This window comes from Pararge aegeria, chromosome 20 (genome assembly GCF_905163445.1).
Source record: "Pararge aegeria chromosome 20, ilParAegt1.1, whole genome shotgun sequence".
Classification (NCBI taxonomy): domain Eukaryota; kingdom Metazoa; phylum Arthropoda; class Insecta; order Lepidoptera; family Nymphalidae; genus Pararge; species Pararge aegeria.
This window is the reverse complement of record NC_053199.1, coordinates 8,463,907-8,490,446: the sequence shown is the minus strand read 5'-3', so window position 1 is coordinate 8,490,446 and position 26,540 is coordinate 8,463,907. Positions and strand designations below refer to the sequence as shown.

At 32.2% G+C, this 26,540-nt stretch overlaps 1 protein-coding gene across 3 annotated transcripts in view; it reads left to right on the top strand.

Moving 5' to 3' along the window:
• LOC120632772 (small conductance calcium-activated potassium channel protein) overlaps window positions 1-14,779 on the top strand; it is a 28,644-nt gene extending 13,865 nt beyond the window's left edge. Inside the window, exons 5-13 of one of the 3 annotated variants that reach the window (XM_039902769.1) lie at window positions 1,724-1,866; window positions 2,173-2,277; window positions 4,126-4,261; window positions 5,906-6,016; window positions 7,166-7,293; window positions 9,990-10,059; window positions 11,235-11,354; window positions 11,764-11,906; window positions 12,835-14,779. In XM_039902769.1, the coding sequence (XP_039758703.1) occupies window positions 1,724-1,866; window positions 2,173-2,277; window positions 4,126-4,261; window positions 5,906-6,016; window positions 7,166-7,293; window positions 9,990-10,059; window positions 11,235-11,354; window positions 11,764-11,906; window positions 12,835-12,991 (1,113 nt within the window). In that variant the 3' untranslated portion in view covers window positions 12,992-14,779. Of the gene's footprint in view, window positions 1-1,723; window positions 1,867-2,172; window positions 2,278-3,541; window positions 3,678-4,125; window positions 4,262-5,743; window positions 5,855-5,905; window positions 6,017-7,165; window positions 7,294-9,989; window positions 10,060-11,234; window positions 11,355-11,763; window positions 11,907-12,834 lie in introns of all 3 variants that reach the window. The other 2 variants (XM_039902771.1, XM_039902768.1) reach the window with 2 other exon arrangements.
• The last annotated feature ends 11,761 nt before the right edge of the window (window positions 14,780-26,540 follow it).

Genomic DNA, 26,540 nt, shown 5'->3' with positions numbered 1-26,540 from the left:
CGATGCGAGTAAAGTCTTTTCCATCTATAATGCCATACTTACCTGCTTAAAGCTTTTTCCGCTTTGGAACAGGGCGAAAAATTTGGAGAGACCCTTGAAGTTTTTATTCCAAAAATACTGCAATTTTAGAATTTTTTTAAACTTTAGATATGTCCAAATACAGTGTGTGTCAGTGGTTTATTCTTTTATAAATTTTTGTTTATAACAAACAAAAAATTTATTGTTATAATTTCACTAGTAAAAATCTAAAAAAAAGGTATGTAAATAAATTATGCAGAAGCATGTCGTATAGGCGAGAATCAATGCTATGCAAATAAAGAGTTAAAAAATAATATAATCAGATACCATAAAATCATTTTCTAAATTTATCCCGTTTTTAAATTTAATAGTTTTAAGTATGATACGATAAAAAAATATTTAAGGTTGCGAGTTTAACAGTTTTTTTCTGTTTGTATGTGTATTCGATCAAATTTGCTCTTTTGGCTTTGACTTAGTTTTCACCAGCCATACTCTAATGATGTCTTGAAGAGTTTTTGATTAAAGACATTTCGTTTGAGTAGTAACGCTCAGAAAAGTAAGGGAAATATTTAAAAAAATATTTTTTGGAAGGCTATTATTTATAAGTAACCGTGTATAAGTAGAACTCCGGTTTTGGTTATTTTACGAGTAGATCTAAGATATGTAAAAATTTTATATTTATATAGATACCCGCGAAAGTCTTTTGATTGTGCTTGTATGTCTTCGACGTGTGGTCTGGTATTCGATGCCTACCTGCCTGCTTTTGACGTTTATTTTGTGGTGTAAATAGTTGGGAAAACTTAGCAATATGAATAGCACAATTTTCTTATTATTGAGAAAATTAATAACGAAATGAATATTTGCTTTGGTGGGATTTGGTGGCTAGTTACTACCGTAACGACGAAGAAGTGCCGCCAAGCGAGTTAGCGTTCCGGTACGATGCCGTTAGGTACAGGTTAGCCCAAAACCATCTTAGGCTGAATCATTACTTACTACAAGGATATGTATAGGCTACCTTGTACGAAAAAAGAAAGTGAACGGGTTACATTTTGTTTTACTTTCACTTAATCCAAAAAATTAAGAACACACAGAAACCGTGTACAAGACTAATATTGAAGCAACAAAAACTACTCCAAATTAGAATGGTTTCTCTAACAAACGGTTAGACACTTCATACTACTACTTCACAATTATTCATTATAAGGTCAACATCTCCTGATGCTCCTGGTTTCGGAGCGAAACGTGGGTAGAGGGAACATTGCTGTTCGCGGAGTATAGCAAATTAAGCTTAATTTTCATAATCACTTCATACCATTTAGCAGTTGACAGTAATTATTTTACCTCTAATGTTCTAAACGTTTACCATAAAATGGGAAAATGGGATTAAGTTTGTGAGCAAGCAACATTCCGTGGGTGTAAAGCGAGATGTGCGAGGGAGATTTTCATCACTATTTTTATAAACAATACTGCATACAATAATGGTTGAATGAGGATTCTGTATATTCTTAATACAATGATTGATTAGTACAATTTTTGAGTTTTATTATTTAAGCATGCATTTGTTGTTGATTTCTAATGAACATTATAATAATTATTTTCTTTTTGATAGCGTTACATTATTTCATGAGTTTAATGGCGAAAATGATAAATGAAGTAATTCATAAAATCTAAACCATACAAAACATCTTTTTTTTTTGTATTTCAGGTCCCATATGACGTCACGTTATCTCTTCCGATGTTCTTTCGACTGTATCTAATATGCAGGGTCATGCTTCTCCATAGCAAACTGTTTACAGATGCTTCTTCAAGAAGTATAGGAGCTTTGAACAGAATTAATTTTAATACCAGGTAAGTACTCACCTCTGTTTGGTATGTTACGTTCGTTCTAAAATACCTATGTTAATCAGTTTTAACTTGTTATAGTATTACTTTTCATACATCGTACTTTAGGGTCCACTAATCTACCATACTAAATATTTTATTTGTAGAATTTACCACAACCAATATTATTCAACTGTGTGATGAACTCAAAATAAGTATCTATTTAGCAGTTTAAAATGAAATGCTTTTACCTAAAGGAACTTAATCGCTAGATTATATTGCATTCAATTTATATAAAAAGTGTTTTAATTCGAAAATTATTTCTTTTTTCAGATTTGTATTAAAAACTCTTATGACTATTTGTCCCGGAACCGTCTTACTTGTATTTATGGTATCATTATGGATAATCGCAAGCTGGACACTGAGACAATGTGAAAGGTTGGTATATATATTTTTTACCACGAAGCTAAACTGTGTAACGAATAAAAAAGTATTGCAATAATAAAAGAAACTAAAATGTGTTGAATTTAGTTATAATATGTGTATTAATGAGCTATCATTTTCAGTATTTAAGTCATCAGTATCGCTTTAATTTTTTTGATTTGAACACCGTCTTTTTTATTTACACGAAATTATGAATATTGATGTACTGCCTATATGGGTTTGCTAATGCTTCTGTACTGTGGCGTTGTATAAGTATTTGTTTTGCTTTTTTACCCTATATGTTTTATGTTACCAACGTTACTTTGAATTATCAAAGGATGTTAAATGTAGTAAATCGTATTTATCACAAAGATATTAAAAGAGTTTGACTTTGAATACTTTCGCTAAAGTAGCAACCAAATAATGACTATCAAACACATTGCTGTATATAACAACAAATTTGTTAGATTATAGATTTAGTAAGATGTTGTGAACAAAACGCTTGTTGTGCTATAAATGTTATAGAAAAATATAAAATGCACATTAATGTTTCACGAGAAAAGTGCTCTGACGCAATGCAAGTATCCAGAAAGAATGCACATTATCAAGGTAAAATAATATAATCACTTTATATTAACTAGTAAAGGCACAGGAATACTAAACAATGCCGATAATAGTCGGTAATTTTTTGACTGTGAAATGTCACGCACAAAATGGCTCGAGGGTATACCACAATTAGATCAGCTTTCAACAAACTGCCAAAACGAAATCCGCACCAAAACCACTGCACTTTTGTCACTCATGCATCAAAGGGTTACTTCTGCTTATCGATTAGCAGGAGGCTTTCAATTCTTTATCTCTTCTGTATCTGTCTTCTTCCCTATTGTTGCGTTGTATAAGTGTTCATTACTTGTGTTTTCATATCCCTGTATCTGAGTAAGTAAATGGAGATATCACAGCATGGCTAAAAGTATAACTTTATTGGTATTGACCCCAAATAAGTGTTTTAGTCTGCACGTTGTAATAAAATTATCGGTATTAGTATTTGTGTAGTTCTAAAATTTATTTTATATATTTCAAGAGGCATGCTAAATTATTATTTATGACTATTTTGTGATTCGTCTCTACGAAATTATTAATTTTCCTTTGGAGCATCTATTAAAATTTCAAAAAAATGAGACATCTTTAGACAAATGGCTTTAAATAATTCGGCTTATAAAAATTGTTGTATTATACAATCGGTTATCTTGTGGTTCTTGTTGGGCATTTTGGCTCACAGGTTCCACGATGAAGACCATGCCAATTTGCTAAACTCAATGTGGCTGACGGCTATTACCTTCCTCTGTGTTGGCTACGGTGATATAGTTCCCAACACTTACTGCGGCCGTGGCATTACTCTCACCTGCGGTATGGTGGTATGTATAATAACAAAATGGTAGGCTATTTGGGTATTTTCTAATCGGATCGTCTTCAGATTTAATATCCGTTGATCGCTTCATCTAGGCATTGCAAGAAGATTATTTTGAAATATCTTCTGCTGTTATGGATTATTGTATTATCTTGCTCTGTCTAGGTTAAATTTGGTTAGGTTAAATAGGTCGGTAAAGGTGAGCCATTTTATGTGTCATTTAAAACTTCACAATCAACTGAAGCAATTTCAATTTCACAATCAAAGTCAAACTCTTCAAGACGATACAATCTCTCTTCTTCAATTTCTTTCTTTGTTTACAAAAGTCTTTTCACTTTTGCAATGGAGTTTGCTTGCGCGCAGTACTGATAGGTAGGTTTTACACTATACTTTAAAACCGTCAATATCTTAGTGGTAAACGTACTGAGTAAAGCGATGAAATTTATTTTCAAAAGGTTTCACGATGAAGAACATGCTAACCTACTCAATGCGATGTGGCTTATTGCGATTACATTTCTCTCCGTCGGTTTTGGTGACATTGTGCCAAACACATATTGCGGCAGAGGTATCGCCGTTAGCACTGGCATTATGGTAAGTTTATTACAAAAAAATTCATGTTTGTGTTGACTGACGACAATTTGAACACTGTTATTTCAAAAGCACATATTTTTTTTTATTTTTTAAATCAACTATATTCATGAAAAGTTATAACTATTGTGTTATAGACAAGTACTTGATTGGCAAGAGCTATTTGACATATTTTATGCAAATACGTTACTACGTCTTTTATGAATAAAGGTGAAAAAGTTTCACTTTTTTGCAAATTTTGTTATCATTTGACATTTTTTTATGTCATTTTAATTGGTGTTTTATTTTCTGTTTCACTATTGAGTCAGTCAACACTAACATTCCATTGTTATAAACAGGTGACACTCCACACTTAAATGTTAAACACGTCTATGAAAATAAAATTGGGTTCACCGCCTTTATAATGTATTCAATGTTTCGAATAATATTTATGTTCACAGAGTGACTGTAAATCAGAGTATTGGTATTGTATAATTGGTAAATAATAAGTGTCGCATTTATTGTTTTAAGTGAATAAATATTACGTCACAACCGCTTCGTGTTACTCACATTTGATGTAAACACAACTGTAAATTAATTTTTCTTCGAAGTATCAATCATATTTTTTAAGAGAAAATAAATTTATATATATTTACATCGGTAGCATCATATTTTTTTAAAACAATGAAATTACGTCCATTTCCCTGTTAAAGCCAGCTATTAGATATATTTAGTAGAATGGAATGCTTCATTTTCTCCTTACTCTCTCTAGTTCTCTCTTCACTTGACTATTTCACTGAATTGCACAATACGTTTGTTTTTAAAATGGCTCACTTTTCCTAAAATTATTTTATCTAATTAAAACATAAAATACAGTCTTGCACTTTTGGTATAGTATGTATAAAATATCAAAAAGTATTTAAATAACTAACAGAAATAACACAGTTTTAACTAAAGTTTATTGCACTAATAGATAGAATTGCACTGAGAATTTTATCAATACTTTTAAATATTAACTAAACCTGGATATTATAATTTGAAGTGTGAAAAGTCGATTTAATGTAATTAACAACAATGTAGATATAGTTTGTAAGTTACAGCTAAAATGGCAATGACTCTTTAAACCGTTTGATTCACTATTAGATAATAATTCCAGCACTACATAAAACATAATGTTTAATAAATAACGTTTGCTGCGTATTATAATGGCTATTAATAATACTAAAATGAAAATTAATAGAATAATTATTACGAGGGTAATCGACAACGCAAAAGTATATCATTTTGTAAGTTTATTTATCTACAAGTTTTTAGTATAGTATAGCTTAATACTGATTTATTTAATGTCTATTGTCCTCGCATAATTTTAATTAATAAAGAATAATCCACATAATATAGTTTATTTTCATTTCTAGCCTGAAAACGCATTTTTGTTTAAGGAATGTGACAATCTTGAATGCTTCTACACATTCGCTTGCATTTTACATTAAGATATTCACTTAACAGGGAGCTGGATGCACTGCGTTATTAGTCGCGGTTGTTTCAAGAAAATTAGAATTAACTAGAGCTGAGAAGCACGTTCATAACTTCATGATGGACACACAACTTACTAAAAGAGTAAGTATTTTACTGACATCAGTTCACCACAATTGTTGATCTAATTAACAGGGGGCGGGATGTACAGCATTATTAGTGACCGTTGCGTCGAGAAAGTTAGAATTAACTAGAGCGGAGAAGCACGTTCATAACTTCATGATGGAAACACAGCTCACGAAAAAGGTAAGGTAACTGTTACAATAGTGACAGACGAAGGACTTGTAAGGTAAGACGTTTGAATAGAAGGCAAGTGTAGTCGACTTTTCGGTACTCTTAGATCAGGATAATTAGACACTTCATGAAATAATATGTTTTTCTTTAGTAAATTTTGTTGGTTGAACGTAGTTAATTAATTGATATCGGCAGATAGAGATGGCGCGTTACAGATATATAAACAGTAATCTTAAGTACTCAAATTATACTGGGTTACTGGTGTTCAAGATTTCATACTGATACGCAGGATGTATACTTTAGAATAACGATGGTGCAGGGCATTTTTAAAAGAAGAATTTTTCATTCAAGCTATCAGCAAAATCAGAAGAAATAGTAAAAAAATGGTAGCAGTTATCTCGTTTAATTTAACTACAGTAAAAATAATTTAATAACAATATTCAATAAGCTTATCGCTTTTTTTTCTTAGTAAACCCTAATAGATGCTTCTATTTAGTTAACAAAGTTTAGTAAAAGCTTGTTAAATTATGCAATTTTGGAGTAAAACTGAGAACATATAATCCAAATCATCTTAATAAAAAAAAACCAAAATGTATTAAAGAATATAATGCCTACAAAATTTAATATGATTAGTAACCTTTACTAAGCTTAAAGATTAAACAGTTAAATTAAAGGTAACTGACAAAATATACTAGCCTAGGAAATTCAGAATATTGAAATTATATCGCCACCAGCAACAATTTTTGTGTTTATTGCCCGTGTTCGTCAAATTGCTTTTTAGTGACGTGTCCAATTCAGAGACAATGACTGATGCACATGAACTGGGCTAAGATTTATCGACGTTATATCGTTTTAGAATCTATTTAATAAATCGTGACGTAATATTAGTATCCCTGTATAGTAGTAGGTACATATTTTGTATTATCATGAAACAAAAACTAAACTAAAATTTATCTGCCGATATCTGTATTGTTTTATCTTTCTTCTAACTAATTAGTTTTAATATTTTGAAAAAAGAAATCTATTGCAATATAACATTAGATACGCTACTTTTAAAAAATTTCCACGCTTGTTTACGATTTGAAGAGTTTCAATAGTTTTATATCTGGGCTTTATAGATGACCACGCTTAATAAGACAGATTTTTTAAACAAAATTTCAGTTAAAAAATGCAGCAGCCAATGTGTTAAGAGAAACGTGGTTAATATACAAACATACGAGGCTTGTTAAAAGAGTCCATCCGGGCCGAGTGAGAACTCACCAAAGAAAGTTCTTATTAGCAATATATGCGTAAGTATAGTAACACCCACCGAAATAAGAACGTACAGAAATCGTGTAAATGACTAATATTAGAGCATCAAAAACAACTACGGTTTAGCAGTGTTTCTCGAACAGGCGGTTAGTCACTCTATTCAATTTAGGAGTTGACAGTATTTATTTTACCTTTAATGTTCTGAACGTAAAAAAATAAAATGGTGAAAATGTCTGTGGTACGAAGTGAGACTTGCGTGGACTGTTTCCACTGTTTTTGGACATAATGCATTGCATGCAATAATGGTTGAATGAGGGTTCTATATGTTCTTAATTCTGTGCTGAAACCCTAGTTTATTTAAATAATTTATTGATAAGTTAAGTAATTAAAGATCATAATTGCTAAAATATGATAGAAAAGTTTTCACTCATAATTTTGTCTTCATTAATCAGCAAATTAATCTGCGAATAAATTATATACTAGGGTAAGAAATATCGAACGTTTATGTCAATCTGTCATTTCATGTGTTATATACCTACAAAATTCTTCACAAATTGTCTCATCTATACGTAGACAGAGAAGTAAATAGACGAATGGTTGGCGTGCTGCTTGTGAGACAGAGCATATTTGAGAAGTGTTGCCATACATTTTTTTTTACCCCGATTCTAAGGTCCCAGATTTCAGGTCTTCTACCACACTTATAGTTTGTTGGTATTTGTTTATTACTATTTGTTCCATACAAAATTTAGTTTTACAGGAATTTTCCTAATGCATTAGCGTAGATACTTATGCCTACCTCCATACTAAACTTTATCAGTGTAGCAAAATGTAGGCATTTGTTTCATTAGAAACAGCTGCACTTAGAATCATATCCTAAAGGAACTGCATAATAATTTTTAATGTTCCGTAATTAACTTAATTGTAAAAAGGGAACATTTATGGAATAACATTAGTACGTTGGTCTGTGAAAAAATTTTGCAGTTTTTTTTATGAGAAAGGCTTCTGGCTCGTGATTAGTTGGAAGATGAAAGCGGAGCGGCTAGCTTCCAGGCAACTTTGTCATTAACATTATAAATCTATATATATACAAACTAAAGATGATTTTATAGTAGGCTAATAAACAAAAAGTGTCATAATTATAACATCCAGCATATCTCCATACAATGAAAACTCAAAAGCTAAATTATTTCACTGACCAGTGTTGGAACAGCGTTAGGATACAGAACCGTTAGCTTGTTCTTTTTAATGACCATATTTTTATGAAAGTGTTTGCTGCAAATCTTTGAACTCTTTTTGGGTGTCCAATTAGTGCGACCCGTGGATTCAACCCATAGCAACAATAAATTATGGACCGTAGGAAAACTGGAACAAAATATTTTAAACATAATTTTTAATAATAATTGGGAGATTCGTTTCTCCGCATAGTATAGTTTTAAGTTTACTTTTCTGTACATGAAAATGGTCAAAGACTATCTTCGATGGATTCCGAAATATTTCGAGGAGTAATTTTAATAAATTAAACTGCGCAGTTTGGGCAATTTTCATGTTGAATGTAGGCAACACTGCACTCTATTATACTCGTACTTTAGGTTATGTATGATTAAAATTAGCATAAAACCTTATAAACGATCTATTTTCTATTGCAAATTGTGTTGTATATTATAGAAATATAATAAACGATAATTATTTATACTTTTAGCAAATCAAAAGTATTGTACTTACGAGTGGAACGACAAATCCGTAAATTTACCTTCACTATCACTTTTACATCCTAAAACACTGCACCGAAATTCTTCACGGAAGCTGGTTATTAACAATGTCATATTAGTTAGGTCTGTATTTTTGTGCTCACAATCCGTTTATCTTGAATTTCTTACTAATAAAAGTATCTCTTACTAATAAAACGATGGCTAACTGTCAAACTTGTTTCGCAAAGTGCTTTGCTAATCCATGAAAAAACCGGCACGCGGTATGAGACAAAAGACCCTATCGCTTTATCTCGTTTATTTACAAGACGTATACATAAGTTGTTCTCTTACTTGTGTGAATGCGACGGACGCTATCCATTTGTCTATTTACTTCTCTGTCTACGCATCTTTACTTATGATAATATAAATAAATAAATATAAATAAGCATTACAAAGTTCCAGAAGACACTTCCAATCGCAGGTCAATCGTACTCAATGACGTAACTATATTTAACACTTGTCACGTGGTTCACTAAAGTTCACTTCACTCCCAAAACTACTTCGCTTTGGAGGCTTCAAAATTGTAAAAAGTATACAAAAGGAATGATTTAGATACGTTTCGAAGTTGGTCTATTCTCAGAATCACAATCATTACACAATATTGTTGCATCGTATGTACTTTTTGCCCGACACAAACACGTTAAGTACCTACGCTACGTTCGCACGCGATTATGACAGTATTTTATAAACAGTATTCGATGATTCGTTTTGAACAAATATATTGCTAACTGATCTGATAACTTTATTAATTGCTATTGAAGTTAAAAGCGTATATTGCGTATATGTGCAAAATCAATAAAATGGGTTGATATCGTAAACGAACATATCTATGGTCTCATCCTCCTCGCCATCCTATGATACTGCTATCTTCACATCAAAAGTAATTAGTAATCTTCAACGTATTCACTCTACTACACTTTAGGCTGCATCGGCAGGTGTGATTTTAATAAAGTGTTAAAATTGATCTAAAATTTGTAATTTTTCAGATTGCGGAAAGTCAAAATGGATCAACGAAAGCTGATGGACAATGCAAATACGATAACAGATATGGCAAAGGTAATTTCAAATTTATTTTAAAATAAATAGCTGATGCTACTTTCATACACAAATCCATTTAGTTCCTTAGTTAGCACAAATAAGATAACAGTGTTTAAACTTTTATGTATTCATAAGTTCCCATAAGATATAATAAAATAAGCCAGCATGATTTATAAGTTCATTTTCATTCGCTATTCGCTTAGGATTGCCAGATTTTACTTCATATTGAAATCATTATTACTCGTTATTAGGTCATCTGTAATACAATATCTCTGCAAGGACTTTCGAATTGAAAGGTGTCTGAAATTGCAGTAGTAAGAGTGTTGCGCTTTTAATATCATAACGAAATAGGAACCTGTAGTCGTTTTATTGAAAGCTTTAGTTTTAGAGCGCATGCCCTAGAAATTTCTTTTTACTTTTCATCGAAGACTATAACTAAGAAATAACAAGCATTAATCAACATTCACGTAGGTACACACACATTTACGCAATAAGAGGTTTCTATCTCAATGAATGTTTGTTATTTTATTGATTAGCTAATCTGAATTTAAATATGTGAAGTGAACAGGGGCAAATGATACAATCTCACCAAAACAAAATCCTGTATATTTAATTTTTTTATAACATATTATTTGAATTATAAATCACTAACAGTTCGGACAAGAGTTTTATAATGTTGCAATTCTGCAAGAGTTTTATAATGTTATGTTATTGCGCTCATGTGAATAAATAGATAGAAAATATTCGTAGGCCAAGATCCATTACGTCAAAACCTACCAAGTTTTTTTACTTGTACAGTTTTGACTATAATACATTATACATACTATATATTTATGGACTTAGTGACAGTCTTGAAGGTTTTTTCTCGCTTCACTCTTTTTCACGATGGGACTATGATTTTATACTATTTTCCTAGAAGAGAAGAGGCCTGTCCCCAGCTGGGGGACATTAATGTTAATGACATTCTTTTTATTTCGTCACTACTTTCGTGTGGTGTAAGTTTTCGAATAATCTGTTAAGATATAACATAAAAACTACATGAAGCTATCAATAAATACAAAACATTGTTAGAGTAACCTTTATAACGTGGTTAATTTTTAAAAGAAAACTCTACTTGGTTACAAAATACACTTTACAAACATTTGTGATCGGGACCAACAGTGTTCAATGAGCTGCAATGCGATTGATAGTAGGACCCCTTTCTTTTACAGACTCAAAACACGGTGTACGAGATTGTGTCAGATATGAGCACGAGACAAGACACCATTGAAGAAAGACTAACTAGTTTAGAAGAAAAATTAACTTCCCTACAGGTTAGTTATCTTTGAATTATCCTATCAAGCGTGCATGTCGCGATAATTTCTATACAACTTATCTTTATGAAAAAAGAAGACAAAAGCTTCTAAGATAGCTGGCTAAGCTAGATAACTACAATTATCTGCATAAAAGTGGAAATAAAGGTACAAATTACAAATCAGGCTGCTTTTGTCTTGAGGCATATTAGGCGGCCCAGCAATTTTAAAAAAAATACAAATTATTTTACTAAACAAACTTAAGGTGGCGTAATAATTGACTTAAATGTGGTCGCTGAAAGGGACCCGAGATCAATAAAAATTATATATGCAATATAGCACACAATATATTCTTTATTTAAATATGTTCTTTGCTTATTTGATGAAAAGCATATATTTTATTGTATTTTATTTTGATTGAATACTACAGGAGCAGGTGAACAACTTACCAGACGTGATGGCAAGGTGTTTACAACAATGTTGGGAGCGTGCAGAACAGAAAAGAAATTTCCTTCATCCTGACACTGCAGCTGTTCCAACGCCGCCTGCATCTACTATATCTCCATATACTAGGTACTAACTTTATATATTATTGTGCATGTGCAGAGAAGGAAAATGAAATTGCACACAAACCATAAATAATAAACGTGCCATAGCGTTAGAGTAATAAAACAGTGTTCTGTCACATTATTTTATAAGTGCTGTAAGATGAACTCTGACAAGATACTGCGTTACTATTTTAACATTAATTTTATGTACACAACAATTAAAGAGAAATTTTACATGAAAAATACAGGCTATTTTATTAATTAACATTGTATGTCGCAATTCATGTTTTATTGCTCTTAATCCACGATGTGTGGGGTTGACACAATATATCATCTTCGTTCACTTACTTTTATAAGCTGTTGCCTCATTAGATATCCCTCTTTTATGCGCATAATTTTGCTTGAGTTATCTATAGGTGGATTTTAATTATAACTTAGTAATAAATAACTAGCTAATTATAAATTCGTTTTCCTGGGTTAAAAATTAGGTTACTCTCTGTTCTTTCACACTGGATTTTTTAAAAATCAAGTTGATTGGTTGCTTTATTAAGGTGCGAAAGAAGAAACACCGCAAGCTTTCGCATTTCCAATATAAAGAAAGGACTATCTGTTGACTGCATTTTTTTTTAATTACATAAAAGTATCCGATATTACTCTCCCTTCTTTCAACTAACTCTGTGCCAAAATTCAATCTGATTGGTTGCTTACTTAGGTCTAAAGGAAGGGTCAAACGAATAAACACACTTTCGTACTATTCATAAAATGTTTTGTTTAGCTTCTATGTAATAGTTTTAAAGTTTTCACTTAAACATGCTGGTGCCCTTATAAAGTAAATAAATATCTTCTTTCAAATTTAATGTAAATCAATAAATATCTTCTTTCGAATTTAAAGTTTGGTAAAATATTCATCAATATGAAACATTATTGAAATTTGCTTTTTTATCGATTTCCAGAACATTAGCATCAACGACGCATCCGTGGCCACCAAGTCCGGTGCTGCAGTCAGCAGCGAGAGCTCATTCTGCCCCTGAGAGTGCGACTGCTCCTTCCCATGCCGCGCAGTCGTCGAGCCCCGCACCACATTCCTCACGGCCTCCCCTACCCAGCTGAGTACCGCCTTCTAACTCCGAACTCCTGTGCTGAACTCGACGAAACTCGGCGCCCGTCCTCTGATCCCCTTTAACACAACTACGCCCCAATGAGGCCATCGGGGAAATTGTTTCACGTTGAACTAAGACTTTTACACAATCTCGTTGCACCTAATACTTTGACGTTAAATATTTTTTTACACACAGACTTTCTTTTCATTATTATTTTGAAGATTATGGTGATGGTGTTTAAGTATCAAGTAATGTAACAAGGGAAAGATGTGTCAGTGAAATAATTATCCCGGTAATCGACGGACCATGCCGCGGTGCGAGACAAGGTCAGCCGTAGTTTTCTTCGCTGTTCCCCAAAGTTTCGGATGTGTCAGACTGTTTTTAGTGATATTTTTTAGGTAGTGAATGAAATTAGGCGAAAGGGACATGCTGTTGTGATTATACAAAATGCTTTATTGATAGACGCTTTAGCCAATACTTTAGATATTTTGAATACATTGTCAGCATTTGGATTAATATTAGTTAGAGCGGCATTGTCTACACTTCTGTTCCGGTTTGGTCAAACAGCAAAAATACAGTGTTTTGTCAGAAAATGTTTTTTCTAACGTTTATTGTAAATAGCATCATCTACTTGAAAAATGAACATTGAAAAATTTATAGAATAAATTAAATGTTGTTCTTAAATTATTTGATGTATCCAATATGAAAACCAAATGGGTTATAATATAAATAAAATAAATAACAAACTCCATATATACCTAATAGTAGACCAGAACAAAATAATCTGTAATGTTATTCTAGATATAACGATAGCTAGCAGACAATATGTAAACTTACCACCTAACGAAACTATATCATTTATAAGTATCTGCATTACTAATACCTCAATTTTAGGTTGGACATAGTTAGAGGTTATCACATGTTCTATGGTACTGTATACACACCTTTTAGGTTATAGATAAATTGAATTGTTACTACCTGCCTATTGACATGTAGATTGTAAAACTTTTTTATAACTTTAGATAAGTCATAACAAGACAATTTAACGAGAAATTTCGTGATGCATAGGTATTTAGGCAAAGCATTAAAGTCAACAACTTAAAATGAACGCACAGATTAAAGATCATTACATTATTGTTAAAAAAACAATAATTAGGGTTATGGATCTGTTACTGCAACTACGATAGCTGATGGAAGCAATTTAAGGAATATGTGAACTCAGAAAAAATCAGTGAACAATAGAAAAATTTCTATTGTTCACTGATTTGAGGGTGCTTTGCTTTTTTGTGAAAAAATCACGGCGCTTTTCGATAAATTGCTGAATTTAGACGATGTGCGATTTCCACATTGTCCGATATCAGTATTGAAAATCAATTAACTAGCATAATTACTCTAATTACGAAAAGTGGAACTGTTAACTTCGCTAACAAAGTATTTCCTCATTTTATATAATATCAAAGATATTATTCTAAAGATACTGGACCGGTATGAAATACCGATACTAGTTCGGATAACGTGGAAACTTCGTAAGGAATAGATTAAGTAAAGCTTTTTAATAAGACATTAAGATTGATGGCTGTCTAAATAGTGCCTAAAACACTACGAAAATTTCGATAATTCAGTTTTATTATCTTAATAACTTATAAATATGTAAATAGGAAACTAAGATTTGATAGTGTAATTTTAATACTTAATAGTTTTGTAGCTTGAGTACGAGTGATGGGATCAATTTCTTTATGAATTTTCAGTTCTTAAAGGAACCCTACTATACTTCACTGGTTTACAATCTATTATTATAATTTAGTAGCGTAATTTTTAACTATATTTAATACCTACTTATATAATGATAAAAAGACCAATAACGTTTCACACAATGTAAGTAATTAACACAGTCGTAAATAGAAAAAGAAACAATGCGATTTGTATAATTATTATGTGTTGTACTAGTCGTAGCTCTTTTACTAAAAATACAAAAATAATTTTAATATACAATTATTATTAAATAATTGAGACCACCGGCTACAGTGCACGCAGAGTGAAATAGAAAGAGGATTTTTCGACACTACGTGTAGAACTATAGATAGTTATTATTAAAATAATATTGCTAATGTAAATGGTGGTGCCTCATAAAACTTTAAATGTACTTGTATTAGTACTACGTAGTATATTACTGTCACTTTTTGCATTTCTGGAGATCGAAAAAATTAACAGATAATAACATTATTTTGCTTTAAAACAAAGCAATTTAGAAAGCAATGTATTTGAATATTTCTGTTAAATGTTTTTTTGTGTTCATCTACTAGGTAAATAGGGTACTTAAGTTTATGTTAACATTTCCCTTTTTGCCTTAATTCGAAATTTTACCTTAACTTCATGCAAATGCAAAAAGTGTAGTTGTATCTTAAATAAATTCAACTGTATTCAAATAAATATATTAATAGGTACTAATTTTTATTATAAACATGTCCGAAGAAAACCGTCGAAAAAATGTTTAATCAAAAGATGTTACCTTAATACAGAATAAACCAAGTGACAGAATTCAAAACATTTGGAAAAGTCAAGTTGTAAACCACTCGACGAATACTTCTTTTGTTGCACCTATCAAAAATCCGCATCAAAATTATTTAAATGATAATAAAAATACAATCGTAGTATACTCAAAGTAAAACGAAAACAAACACCCCTTAATTTGTATCGAAGGCTAAAAATAGGACGAAGAAAATATTTAAAATCAAAATACACCATCATTTAAACTTTAAAATTGTTTTCATCAATGGACGTTATTAATCCCTGTAGCTTTCCAAAGATGAAACGCTCATTTTGAATGCAGAAAAATATTATGCTTATTCTCTCTAAGCGACTGAAAATATTTGACAAATTAAGTTTAATTAGTATCTACTTGAAAATAAAATATTATGTTAGCTAGAAAGGTGCTACTGTTTCATAAATTATATTTCATACAAAAAATCATTTAAAAAAACTAAATTCTAAAAAAATATAAGATGATAAATCATTCGTATTACTTTTTCATGTAAGTAATCATTTTGTTTCGTTTTTACTGTGGTTTCTTAAGGACCGAAAACGCTTGGTATATTCTGTATTCGTTATGGATTTCAATGTGGAATTAGATAACAATGTGTGTGAAACGGTACTTACAATTCATTTTGCATCTCGCCAAACAATATGTGTCAGATAGTAATTATTGAATGATAAAATTTACTGTAGGTCCACTTTTGCACATTTGTTAAACAGGGGTCAGCCGAGACAGGTCTAAATATTATAAAAATATAATCGATTATTAATTGTGTAAAGAATAATGTAAACTGCAAATAAACACAAAAATATGGAATGTAATAATTTATCATGGTACTAAAATAAAACTACTAAGTTTTACCAACCAAAAAAAATGCGCAAAATCCTGTCTTTGATCATTTGTTATTTAAGCTACCATAATAATTTCATATTTTGGTTTTTCTTTTATATAGAAATTATAAAAGCTAGTTATATAAGTATACAATTATAGAGAGTTTATAAAAAGTTACATTTTCTTAGAAAATGCCTGTTTTATTAAGGTTTTTTTTTAAATTCATATTGCTAGTAAATCTATTGCCTAAGTTTGCGCGAAGTTTATTGCTATACTTAGTTATAGAAAAAATCCTATTAGTGGTTCTATTCGAAACACCAATTAGAATATTTAGATATACTATTATTACCCCTTAGGTATTATCCGTACACATTATTGTAAAAAACTTTTATTACATTTACACACTTATATAATTATTTAGTTTTTTAGTAAGGCGAAAAGAATAAGTATTGGGAATCCATTCTAAGCGTCACTTAAATTATTTAAATATTTTTTTATTGTATTAACTGACATACTCGTTACTCTATTTGAAGTATCGTATTTCACTTGTAAATCCAAAAATAACCTAAAAAGTTTTGGTTTACAAAAATATTGTTTAAAAAAAAACATTAATAATGGAATTAAATAATGAAACATAACTATATAATAATTTCTTAAATTTTGTGAAAAATTATCCGTTGTAAAATTGGAACAGACATTTTACTGCTTTTAATATTGCAATCCCGAATTAATTTTCTATGGCATACTGTGTCGATAATTTAATTTATTTAAGTGGATTCCAAATTCATTCCCACGAAACTTATCGTAAGTTGTAGCTTAATAATGTAACAAAATATTATGTTACTACTGATTACTGAGACCGACATATACTTTGGTATGTGTCGGTCGTATAATTCTTCTTCAAACTAATAGATAATCTAAGACAGAGACCTATTTAATGACTTTTATCATAGTGGCTTGTACAACTTTGCGACAAGGGAACACTTATCTCGATTTCTATTTGCGGTCATTGAAAATAAATGAAAGGTAAGGTAAAACTTTAATATGTATCTAACGTAACATGGTAATTCACTTTTTCAGTGGTTACATGATTGAAGGTTCCAAATGATGCACAATTGAAGCTTTTATAGGTGTAGATATCATTAAAACTTAACCGTTCATTTGATAAAAAAATTTGAAAAATATGCTACTTAATTTTATAAAGCTAAAAAGTTTGGACTTATATCTGGTCCGATTAAAAAAAAAAAATTGCGTTAGATATCTCTTTTATTCAGGAAGGCTGTAGGCTATATAGCATTATGCTAAGACACAAAGTTGTCGTGGGGGACCCGCGGTGTACAGTAAGTTATGAATATAAATTGTGTTTGCTAGTCATTGATATGAAATAAGAAATATCAAAACTTCGCGCTTATATTTACAATCGTTATTTAAAAGTGAGGGTGTAGGGTTATTTGTGCTTGAAGCCAAAGGTAAATAATTAAATTATTATGTCAATTTACTTCATTTTAGTTCTTTGTCTATTATTCACTACCCCTGAACTTTGAATTAAAACATTTATTTGTAAGATGAATTGACCAAAAGTTGTTTAAGATTGATTAATATAGAGTTTGTAACATAGTATTAAGTAAAATTTAATAAGAAATTATGTAAAAAGGTAATTCTGTAAAAAGTTGTATTTGCGAATTTTAATGTAAATATTAATAAATCTGGATGAAAATATGTTTCCAATAAATTATTTTTAAATAAATAGGTTCAAATACTATGAATTGTTTTTAGTTTAATGCGAGTGGTAAATTACCTATATGCGGTGCGTAAACAGAAGAAATGAAACTTTTGTGATCATTGTTAATGAAATGAAAGTGAAACTTCGATTATATGAGCTGTAGTATTTTCTAATATGTTTTTTATTTATATTAAACCTCTTTTTAGACTATCTTAATTAAAGAATGAACAAATTATAAGATAAGAATTATTGTGTGGGAAATCTTCATGCAACACAACTTTATTGATTCTTTTGCTAACCTTTTTTTCATCGGGAAATTCTTATGCGCCATGCTCGGACCACGGGCAGCCCAGGAGGTTATTGTCGGACTTTTACTAACTTAAACCCTGAAACGCTGTTCTACTGACCACCTGGTAACGGAGCCACGGAACGGAAATGAATCCACTTCAGGCAGTACATGCCCGTGTTAACGTAAGAGGCGTACCGGAACAAGAGCACGTATCGATAGCTCTATTTTAACTACTACCTACTAGGAGGTCCATCCTTTTCAGGGTCCATTCAAGGTTAGCTCATTATCAATGCAGTTTATTTTAAGTACTAACATAGGTTAGCGAATGGGAGGTTGCCTGGTAGGAGGCTTCGGACGTACCACCATATGTGTTATCACTCCGGTACGATTTGGGGTAAGAATTTAATAATTAGTCTAGCGCTTCTCTCTCTCTTGCTAGTCGCTCCTTCATTGCTGAAGATCGTGGTCTTGGCGTAATTGCAACCCCGCGCGGCGTAAGGCTAACTTGCAATGAAATAACAAGAATATCGCCCCAGTTAGAGACTGAAACTAGAAAATTGGTGGCGACTATCCACGGGCTTCCCAGAGGAGCACGTTAGAATTCATATTATTTATTTATTTTCTTACAATCATAAGTAGATAGGTGGTGGATACATAGGTGACTTGATGTCCTGAAACTCCATTGGGTTTGTATGGACATTGCACAATCCTCTAATGTTATACAAAATTTTAAAATTTAAGCGGGTACGTAGTGTAGTTTTAATATACTAGCAGTGTTTAATAAGAACTCTAAAACCTTTTGGTCTGTGCTCAGCAGTTGGTTGGAATAGGACTATGATGGTGATGATGAATGAATGATTACTACAAGGCAGGTTCACTTACTATTTAACTATTTTTAAACACTACCCAAAACAACCACAAGTATTTATAACCCATACATCAGCAAGTTGAAGTAGCAATAGGCGGGCCATGCATATCGTATGTGGGATGGCCGTTGGATCAGGAAAGTTTTAGTGTGGAAACCCCGAAAAAACAAGCGTAGTGTGGGACTGTGTGTGTAGAGGGTTCCAGCACTATGGACCGACGCATTACTACATAAAGAGAGTGAGAAGGGATGGGTGCATGAGGAGGGCGGAGGACCGGGGCTGGAGCTGCTTCTTGCCCAGCCTGTCCACTGATGAATATAGGAATGAATATGTTCCATCAGTGGACAGTTTTTGACACGCGTATTTGTAGATAATGAGGTAACTAGCCACGGCCAAAGCCTCCCACCAGACAATAATGTTGATAAGTGATGATGATTTTAAAATAAAACAATGTTAGAAGACATGGCAAAGGCAAAGTGTGTGGCTTACAGTTACGATTTAATATTATTATAATTTATGTATGCCTACCCGCATACGTGCATAGCATGCCGTAGTAAGAGCAACCTACCATCGGTCTCCATTAGGCTCTGTACTATTTTCCGTGTTATAATCCTTTAAATAATGTAAAAACTCAGGTATGTTCATGTTTAGGAAATACTGTACATCTTACATCTGTGTTTGATTTTAATAACAGGTACGACGTTCAAAGCAAGACCAAAGTATGTCATTTTGGTACGTAGCAAATCATAATATATAGTTTACAAAATTTCTTTTACTAACAATGTTTGCAGAACCAAGATTATTATATTTTGTATAAGCTTTATTACTTTTCTGATCAAAATATTGAAAAGGTTATGTAATCACACGTATCTATAAATATCATTGCCATACTGTCCCAGAAGGCAGCGTAGGTGTTTCTTTTGTTTTCCAGAACAGTACTAAGATATTTATAAAGACAAAGTCAAATATATCTTTATTCAAATAGGCACATATATAGATGGCACTTTTGATGCGTACATTACATGTAAAATATGACATAGGAGTGAGTTGATGGCGATAAATAAATTCGTCAACTTAAAACTAAAGCTACGAGGGTTCCAAACGCGCCCTGGTCTAAGATTTCTAAGAAGAAGCCCACAACAAACTTACCCGGTTGTTACTTTTTTTTGTTATCACCTTCTCACCTTGTCATTTAAAAACTATTAAAGAAGCAACCTGGTTAGAGCAATAATTTACACCCAAGCATTTTTATCGTTGACGTAGTCCATAATACTATAATAGGACTTTCCTATAAGCTTACTTTTAATACAAACTTTTAACTTTTTCAGAGACATCTCCAAGACAATCAACTGGTAATTTATTGTGAAATTGTATACAATTTCCTTTAAATGAATTACTTATTTAATGTAGTCTAGTATATTGCACTGCAAGTTTATTTTTGCTTCTTATGTTCAAATTATTGCACTCGCATTTTCTCTTAAATTTAGATATATTTTTGTGAATTATAGGTGTGGATATAAGCCTTAGGATAAGAGTTCTTATGATATAAGATATAATTTTGCTAAAATACAATAGAGCATAGAAATGCCTTATTTTTCTATTCTTAAATATAGCGTGAAATAATAAATAAAAATAAATAAATGTACTACGACAATACACACATCGTCTTCTAGCCCCAAAGTAAGCGTAGCTTGTGTTACTAAGATAGCTCATGAAATTTTTTATGAATATAATACACAGATAAACTTATTATACACAGATAAAACCCAGACGCTGAAAATCATTCAGTTGTGAAAATCGAACCTACGGCCTTGGACGCAGAAAGCAGGGCTGCCCACTACGCCAACCAGCTGTCTATTGAATAACAAGAAGACGATCATGCCTGATGATAAGCAATGACGAGGCCTAGGTTGCAGCACGCTTCCATAGAAAATGCATATTCTAGAGTAGAGTAAGTAGTATTACTTGTAAACCTTTTCTTTAGAACTACCACCATGCTTATTTCTACCGCCAAGCCGCATTGCTGTGTTTTGGTCTGAAGGGTGTGATAGCCAGTGTAATTACAGGCATATGAGGCTTAACACCTACGCTTTAGTTTGATGGACACAGCGCAGAATTTTATAGGGAGTGTTTCTTGCAAGCCATGCGAAGTGTCCTGTTTATAGGCGATGGTTTTCCACTCACCATCAGGGGGGCTGCTTGGTCCATCACCATCACCATAATCTCTTGCCTTAAAAACCCTCAAGTTAAACGTGGTAGAAGATATAGGTGCCGGGAGCACACCTAAGTGGTACGTATCGCATGCGTGGATAAAAATATTTTAGACACTTGCGTTTCTGTTGTAGAACAGCAAAGGAGGAACAAGTATATGAAGTTCCTGAACACACTCACCAGGGTATCATTAAAAACATAACGTTCCGCTACTGAACTTAACGCCTCTCCCAACGGAAGAGTCGCATTAGATGGTAAGAGTAGCAAAGAGGATGTTGCTATCCGTACTCCGTTATATTCCTTTAGTCGCCCTGTATGACACCCGCGGGAAGACGGGGGGTGTTGACATGTATCCCATAAAAAAAACTTCAGATAATATTATGATTGTAGTGCTACTGGATATTTTGATGCTGATACAGCTCTTCGCGAAGCGGTTTCTAGTGTTTGTTTGTCTATCCATTCATCTGTCCGTTTGGCGAGTAAAAGATCTTCTGAATTAAGTAACGTAATAACTTCAAATTCCCAAATATATGTTATCATCTGCAACCTATTAACATCCCACTGCTGTACTACTACTACTGCCTACTCTAAGAGATATGTTTTTGGAGTATAGACTCACCACGTAGCTGCATTGCGGTCTGGTGGCCTTTTTTGGAGAAACTATCCATCAAATACAACTTTTTAAAATAAATAATTAGACAATTGATCAAATTGTGACATAGAGGAAATTATACAATATTCCTACATAATTTATCTTGCTTTGGTGACACTAACGTAAAGGATTGGCGAGAACTCACTAAACTTGTAAATTAGATTTGTTTTGATTTATGACGGTAGCTATTCAGTTAGACAGCCCACGCGTATTAGAAATTTAATCAAATCTGGACTGTATGCAATAGCCCACTACTAATACATTTATGTACCTATAAATAATTAAGACAGACGCGTCGTGAACTGTCAAGGTATACTAATCGCATTTAGTGGGTATGCAAAACACGTGCTATACGCCAGGTACCTTTAACCCTACTCAACTAAATACATTCGTTGAAAATTTCAGCCCATACAATGTTGGCTTTAAATGTTAAAAAATAAGAAATTATGAATTCCTTTAGAGGTTGTGCTGAGTTTGAAAATTTTACTTAACCCAGACAGGGTGACGTCGGGCTTCCAGAATTGTATGCTACGGGGTGTACGAGTTTATCTAAGAGCGCATACATAAAACCGCGTGACGTCATATCACAAGCGACTCACTCGATGCGTTAAAAGAACATACAAATTGATTACCGTTACCACTGTTTCTAGTCTGCTCTGAGACAGTTTTCCGAAACAAGTTGTTCCCATCAGCGTTCATAATGGGAACAAATGGATATTTCCTGTATTTCTGCTTATTCTATTAAGTTGAGGCCTGTTTTTTTTATCGCAAATTTTATTAACAACGTCGTATGAAATGCTTTCAGCATTACTATACTTGTTTCATTATGTTTTAGTAACGATACTAGTCACGAGTAAAAAATATGTTTGCGGTACGTATGATGACGGTGAGCGCCCGAAGCTCGAAAGGAAGACCCGCAAGGAATCACATCTGCCCGCATTGCATCGCCCATTTTTTTCGTTTGCCCCATAACTAAATATGACGGAAATGAATTTATGAGCCTGCAATTGACAGTGAATTAGGTCACACTCCGCTATATTCCAAGTCGCTAGATTAGTTTTGTTCCCATACTATAAACAAGTTATACGAGAAATGTATTTCGATGCCTTTGATCTTTTGCCAAATACCGACATTGTCTATACAGCGTCGCGCCAGCGAATAGAACCCTTACTTTGAAGCCAGGAAAAGTAATTTGCTCGCGTTGCACTTACAGCACAATAGCTGATCTAGACGGCTTTGTTTGACCTCTATGTAGCTATCCTTCTTCTGTGTTACTATGTTAAGTCTATTTAAGGGTTTCAATTATCACCCGATTTGACCAAACAGTAACGCATGAAATGATAAGTTTTTGAGAGTAATTTTAAACTGTCCTTTATTTTTTATTGGATAGCTCACCTTTTGATAAGTAAACATCGATTATAAACAGAGCAACACTTCCCAAACCATGCAATGAACACATCCTTCAAAGTGTTGCCCTGGATCCATCAACCTGAAGCGTAGATGTAAAGACTTTTTTTTGTGCTTGTAATTACACTAGCAACTACGCCCTTAAGATCGGAATCCAGCATTGCGGCAATTCTGCTAAGCTGTTGAAATAAGCATGTAGTACTTCTCCGGACGAGTTATGTCACAAAAAGCTTTACTACTACTGTACAAACATACGAAAACCGCTTAAACAATGCAACTATAACTGCAGAAATAAACTTCTCTGTATATTGTAGTCCGTCTTAATATATAGTCATTCAGAAGCTGAAACCGACGTACGCCAAGTTTTTCTTCAAACCTCCAAAGTTGGTCACCCGTACATTATACTGATAGAAGTCAACGTTATTTACCCAGCGCATAGGACTTTTTTTGGTGCTGCTACTAGGCTATACAACTCTTAATATTAGTAAATAGTAGTTTGTGATAGGAAATAATAAGTATTAAAGGTAAGGTCAAATTGTAGTAGGTCTACGAGCGGACCTATGCGATTAACAATGTTGATCGTGAAGTTGTGTCCGTTTTCTATTTGTTTCCTATCTGTCTACTGTAAATTCAATATTTACCAAAGATGAAATTTGGCACATAGATCTTTTCCATCCTAGAGACTGACATGGGATTTTTTGCATAAAGCACGGTCCTCCTGCCGTTACGATGATTTTATTATCCATTCAAATATTACAAATGTGAAAGTGTATCTTTTTGATTATTTAATTATTAGTTCGCAGCTACTGCACTAATCTTGAAATCATTGGAAAATTGGCACTTATTTAGCTAATCCTGGAGATTGACATAGGGTACTAGATATCTAACAAAACATAGGTTTACATTCGTGGGCAATTTAAAAATGAACCATTTGTACAGATAGCTTGCAAACTGCAAAAGGCTGCTTTTTATCATAGAAAATGTAAAGGTTCCCGCGGGATTGTTAAAGAAAGAATTAACTTGCAGATAGCTTAAAAGTTAGCTTAGAGTTAATTTCATGAATATATAAACCGTTCAATATTTCATATTACTTAACCATAATTAAGAAGTTCAAAAGGATTGTTGAAATGAGTTAAATTATTCAACTTTTTGGCTTAAGGGTCTAACTTTTCAAATTTTGTACTAATTTCAAATGTTTTGACCGCCCGCTTTGAGTTATCACGAATATTGTAGCAAAAGTTTATCTCACTTAGAAACACAATATTGATTCTCACACATTAACATATTTTTATTACAAATAAAATAAGTAACAAAACGAAACAACTTTTTCCTCTATTAAACTTATTTGATAAACCGACTTGACAACGGTTTGTCTTTGAACGAGAATTTTAAAGTTATTGACGTTATTACACAATTAATATGGTAGCAACACCTGTAATTAATGTTGTAGCCATGCCAGCCAAAATTAAACAAAGAAAATGTATTTATGGCATAAAACCTCAATGAGATATACCATATTATATTGCTTTTAAAAGAGGAGCTGCCTCTTTTGTGTAACTTGAGATGCGGTGTAATGTACCTTTTTAGATGTTCCACATGCTTGGGCTGATTATCTTAATTGGCTTTCTCATAGCGTTACGAGTATTCTTAGTTGTGTTCCATCACTACGATTCTAATACAATTGATTTCAATGAAGAAAACTGAAACATATCATGTAGATTTATCAAGATTGCTAATGAAATAAATGACATCAATATAAAATCTTCAAAAATAAGTAACCCAAAGCTATCAAAATATATTTAAAAAAAGTTCAGTCATATTTCATTACTTGAACAAACTGGCACTTACAATTGACAAATAGCCAAAGTAGTACATACTAATCATCACGTTTCATCTAACATGATTCATGATTCAGTCAAACGTTAGCCTATAGAAATGTTAAAAACAAGTTAAACGTTAGAGCTTATACACGACTACGAATTGAATATTTAACTTAAATTGGAAAAAAAACTGGACTACTTAATAAAAATACTAAAAAAATAAGTTGTATTTATTAATTTTTAACATGCTTATGTAAATTTCGTAACCAATAGGGTTTTAACCTTTGACTCTATGGCAACCGCGGCCTGAGCGCTTTAAGACTAAGCTTCGGCTCTCATTGAAAGTTTACCTCAAAGAGTTTAATTAACTTCCAATTTTAATAAAGCATTAAAATCTACTACAAAACTTAAAAGTTGGGCAAGTTGAACGAAAACTACTTAATTGTTTATGGATATGGATTATTGGATCGCTGAAATTCGTGGCAATAACAAAGGTTGATGACCCTTTTCGAAAGGTTTGGATTATTTAAGTTCATTCTTGAAAATTGATTTTAAAATATATCTTCAAGGTCGAGTTAGAACACGCAAAATGCAATACCATAAAACATAAATAATTAGAAACAAAGTATTTTATCGGACGTTTTTCTTTTGATGACGTGTTCATACAGTATTTTTCATTTGTTTACAGTTTTCACTGGACCTGCTTGAATAGCTGCTATTCAATATACTTACAATATACTTTGAGTTCAATATATGTCCCTATATACTTGTCTTGCGATAGTAATGGTAATATTTTAATAAGGAGTTCAGTAAGTATGTACTCTTTAATAGCTGTTATCCCCTCGCGTTAATCCACGCGCATATCAAAATAGAGTTATAGCACAGATAACCTTTTTAACACTTGTTTATTTTTTTCACAATTATTGGTAAATAATGTGTAAAAGTATTATAATATAAAGTGATAGTTTGTAAAGGAAAGTTTTATTTAATTGTAATACTTTTGTTGTACTCAAAAAACATTATTTATATTTTTATCAACATTTTTCTTGTTTCAAAAATATCTCTTAGGATAAGAAGAAGAAGAAGAAGAAGTCTTTATTGCACATACAAAAAAAAAACGATAATACAAAACATATGCACAAAGGCCGTCTTATCGCTTAGAGCGATCTCCTCCAGACAGCCTTTGGTTGAAAAAACATATTACATATATACATAAACAACTAATAA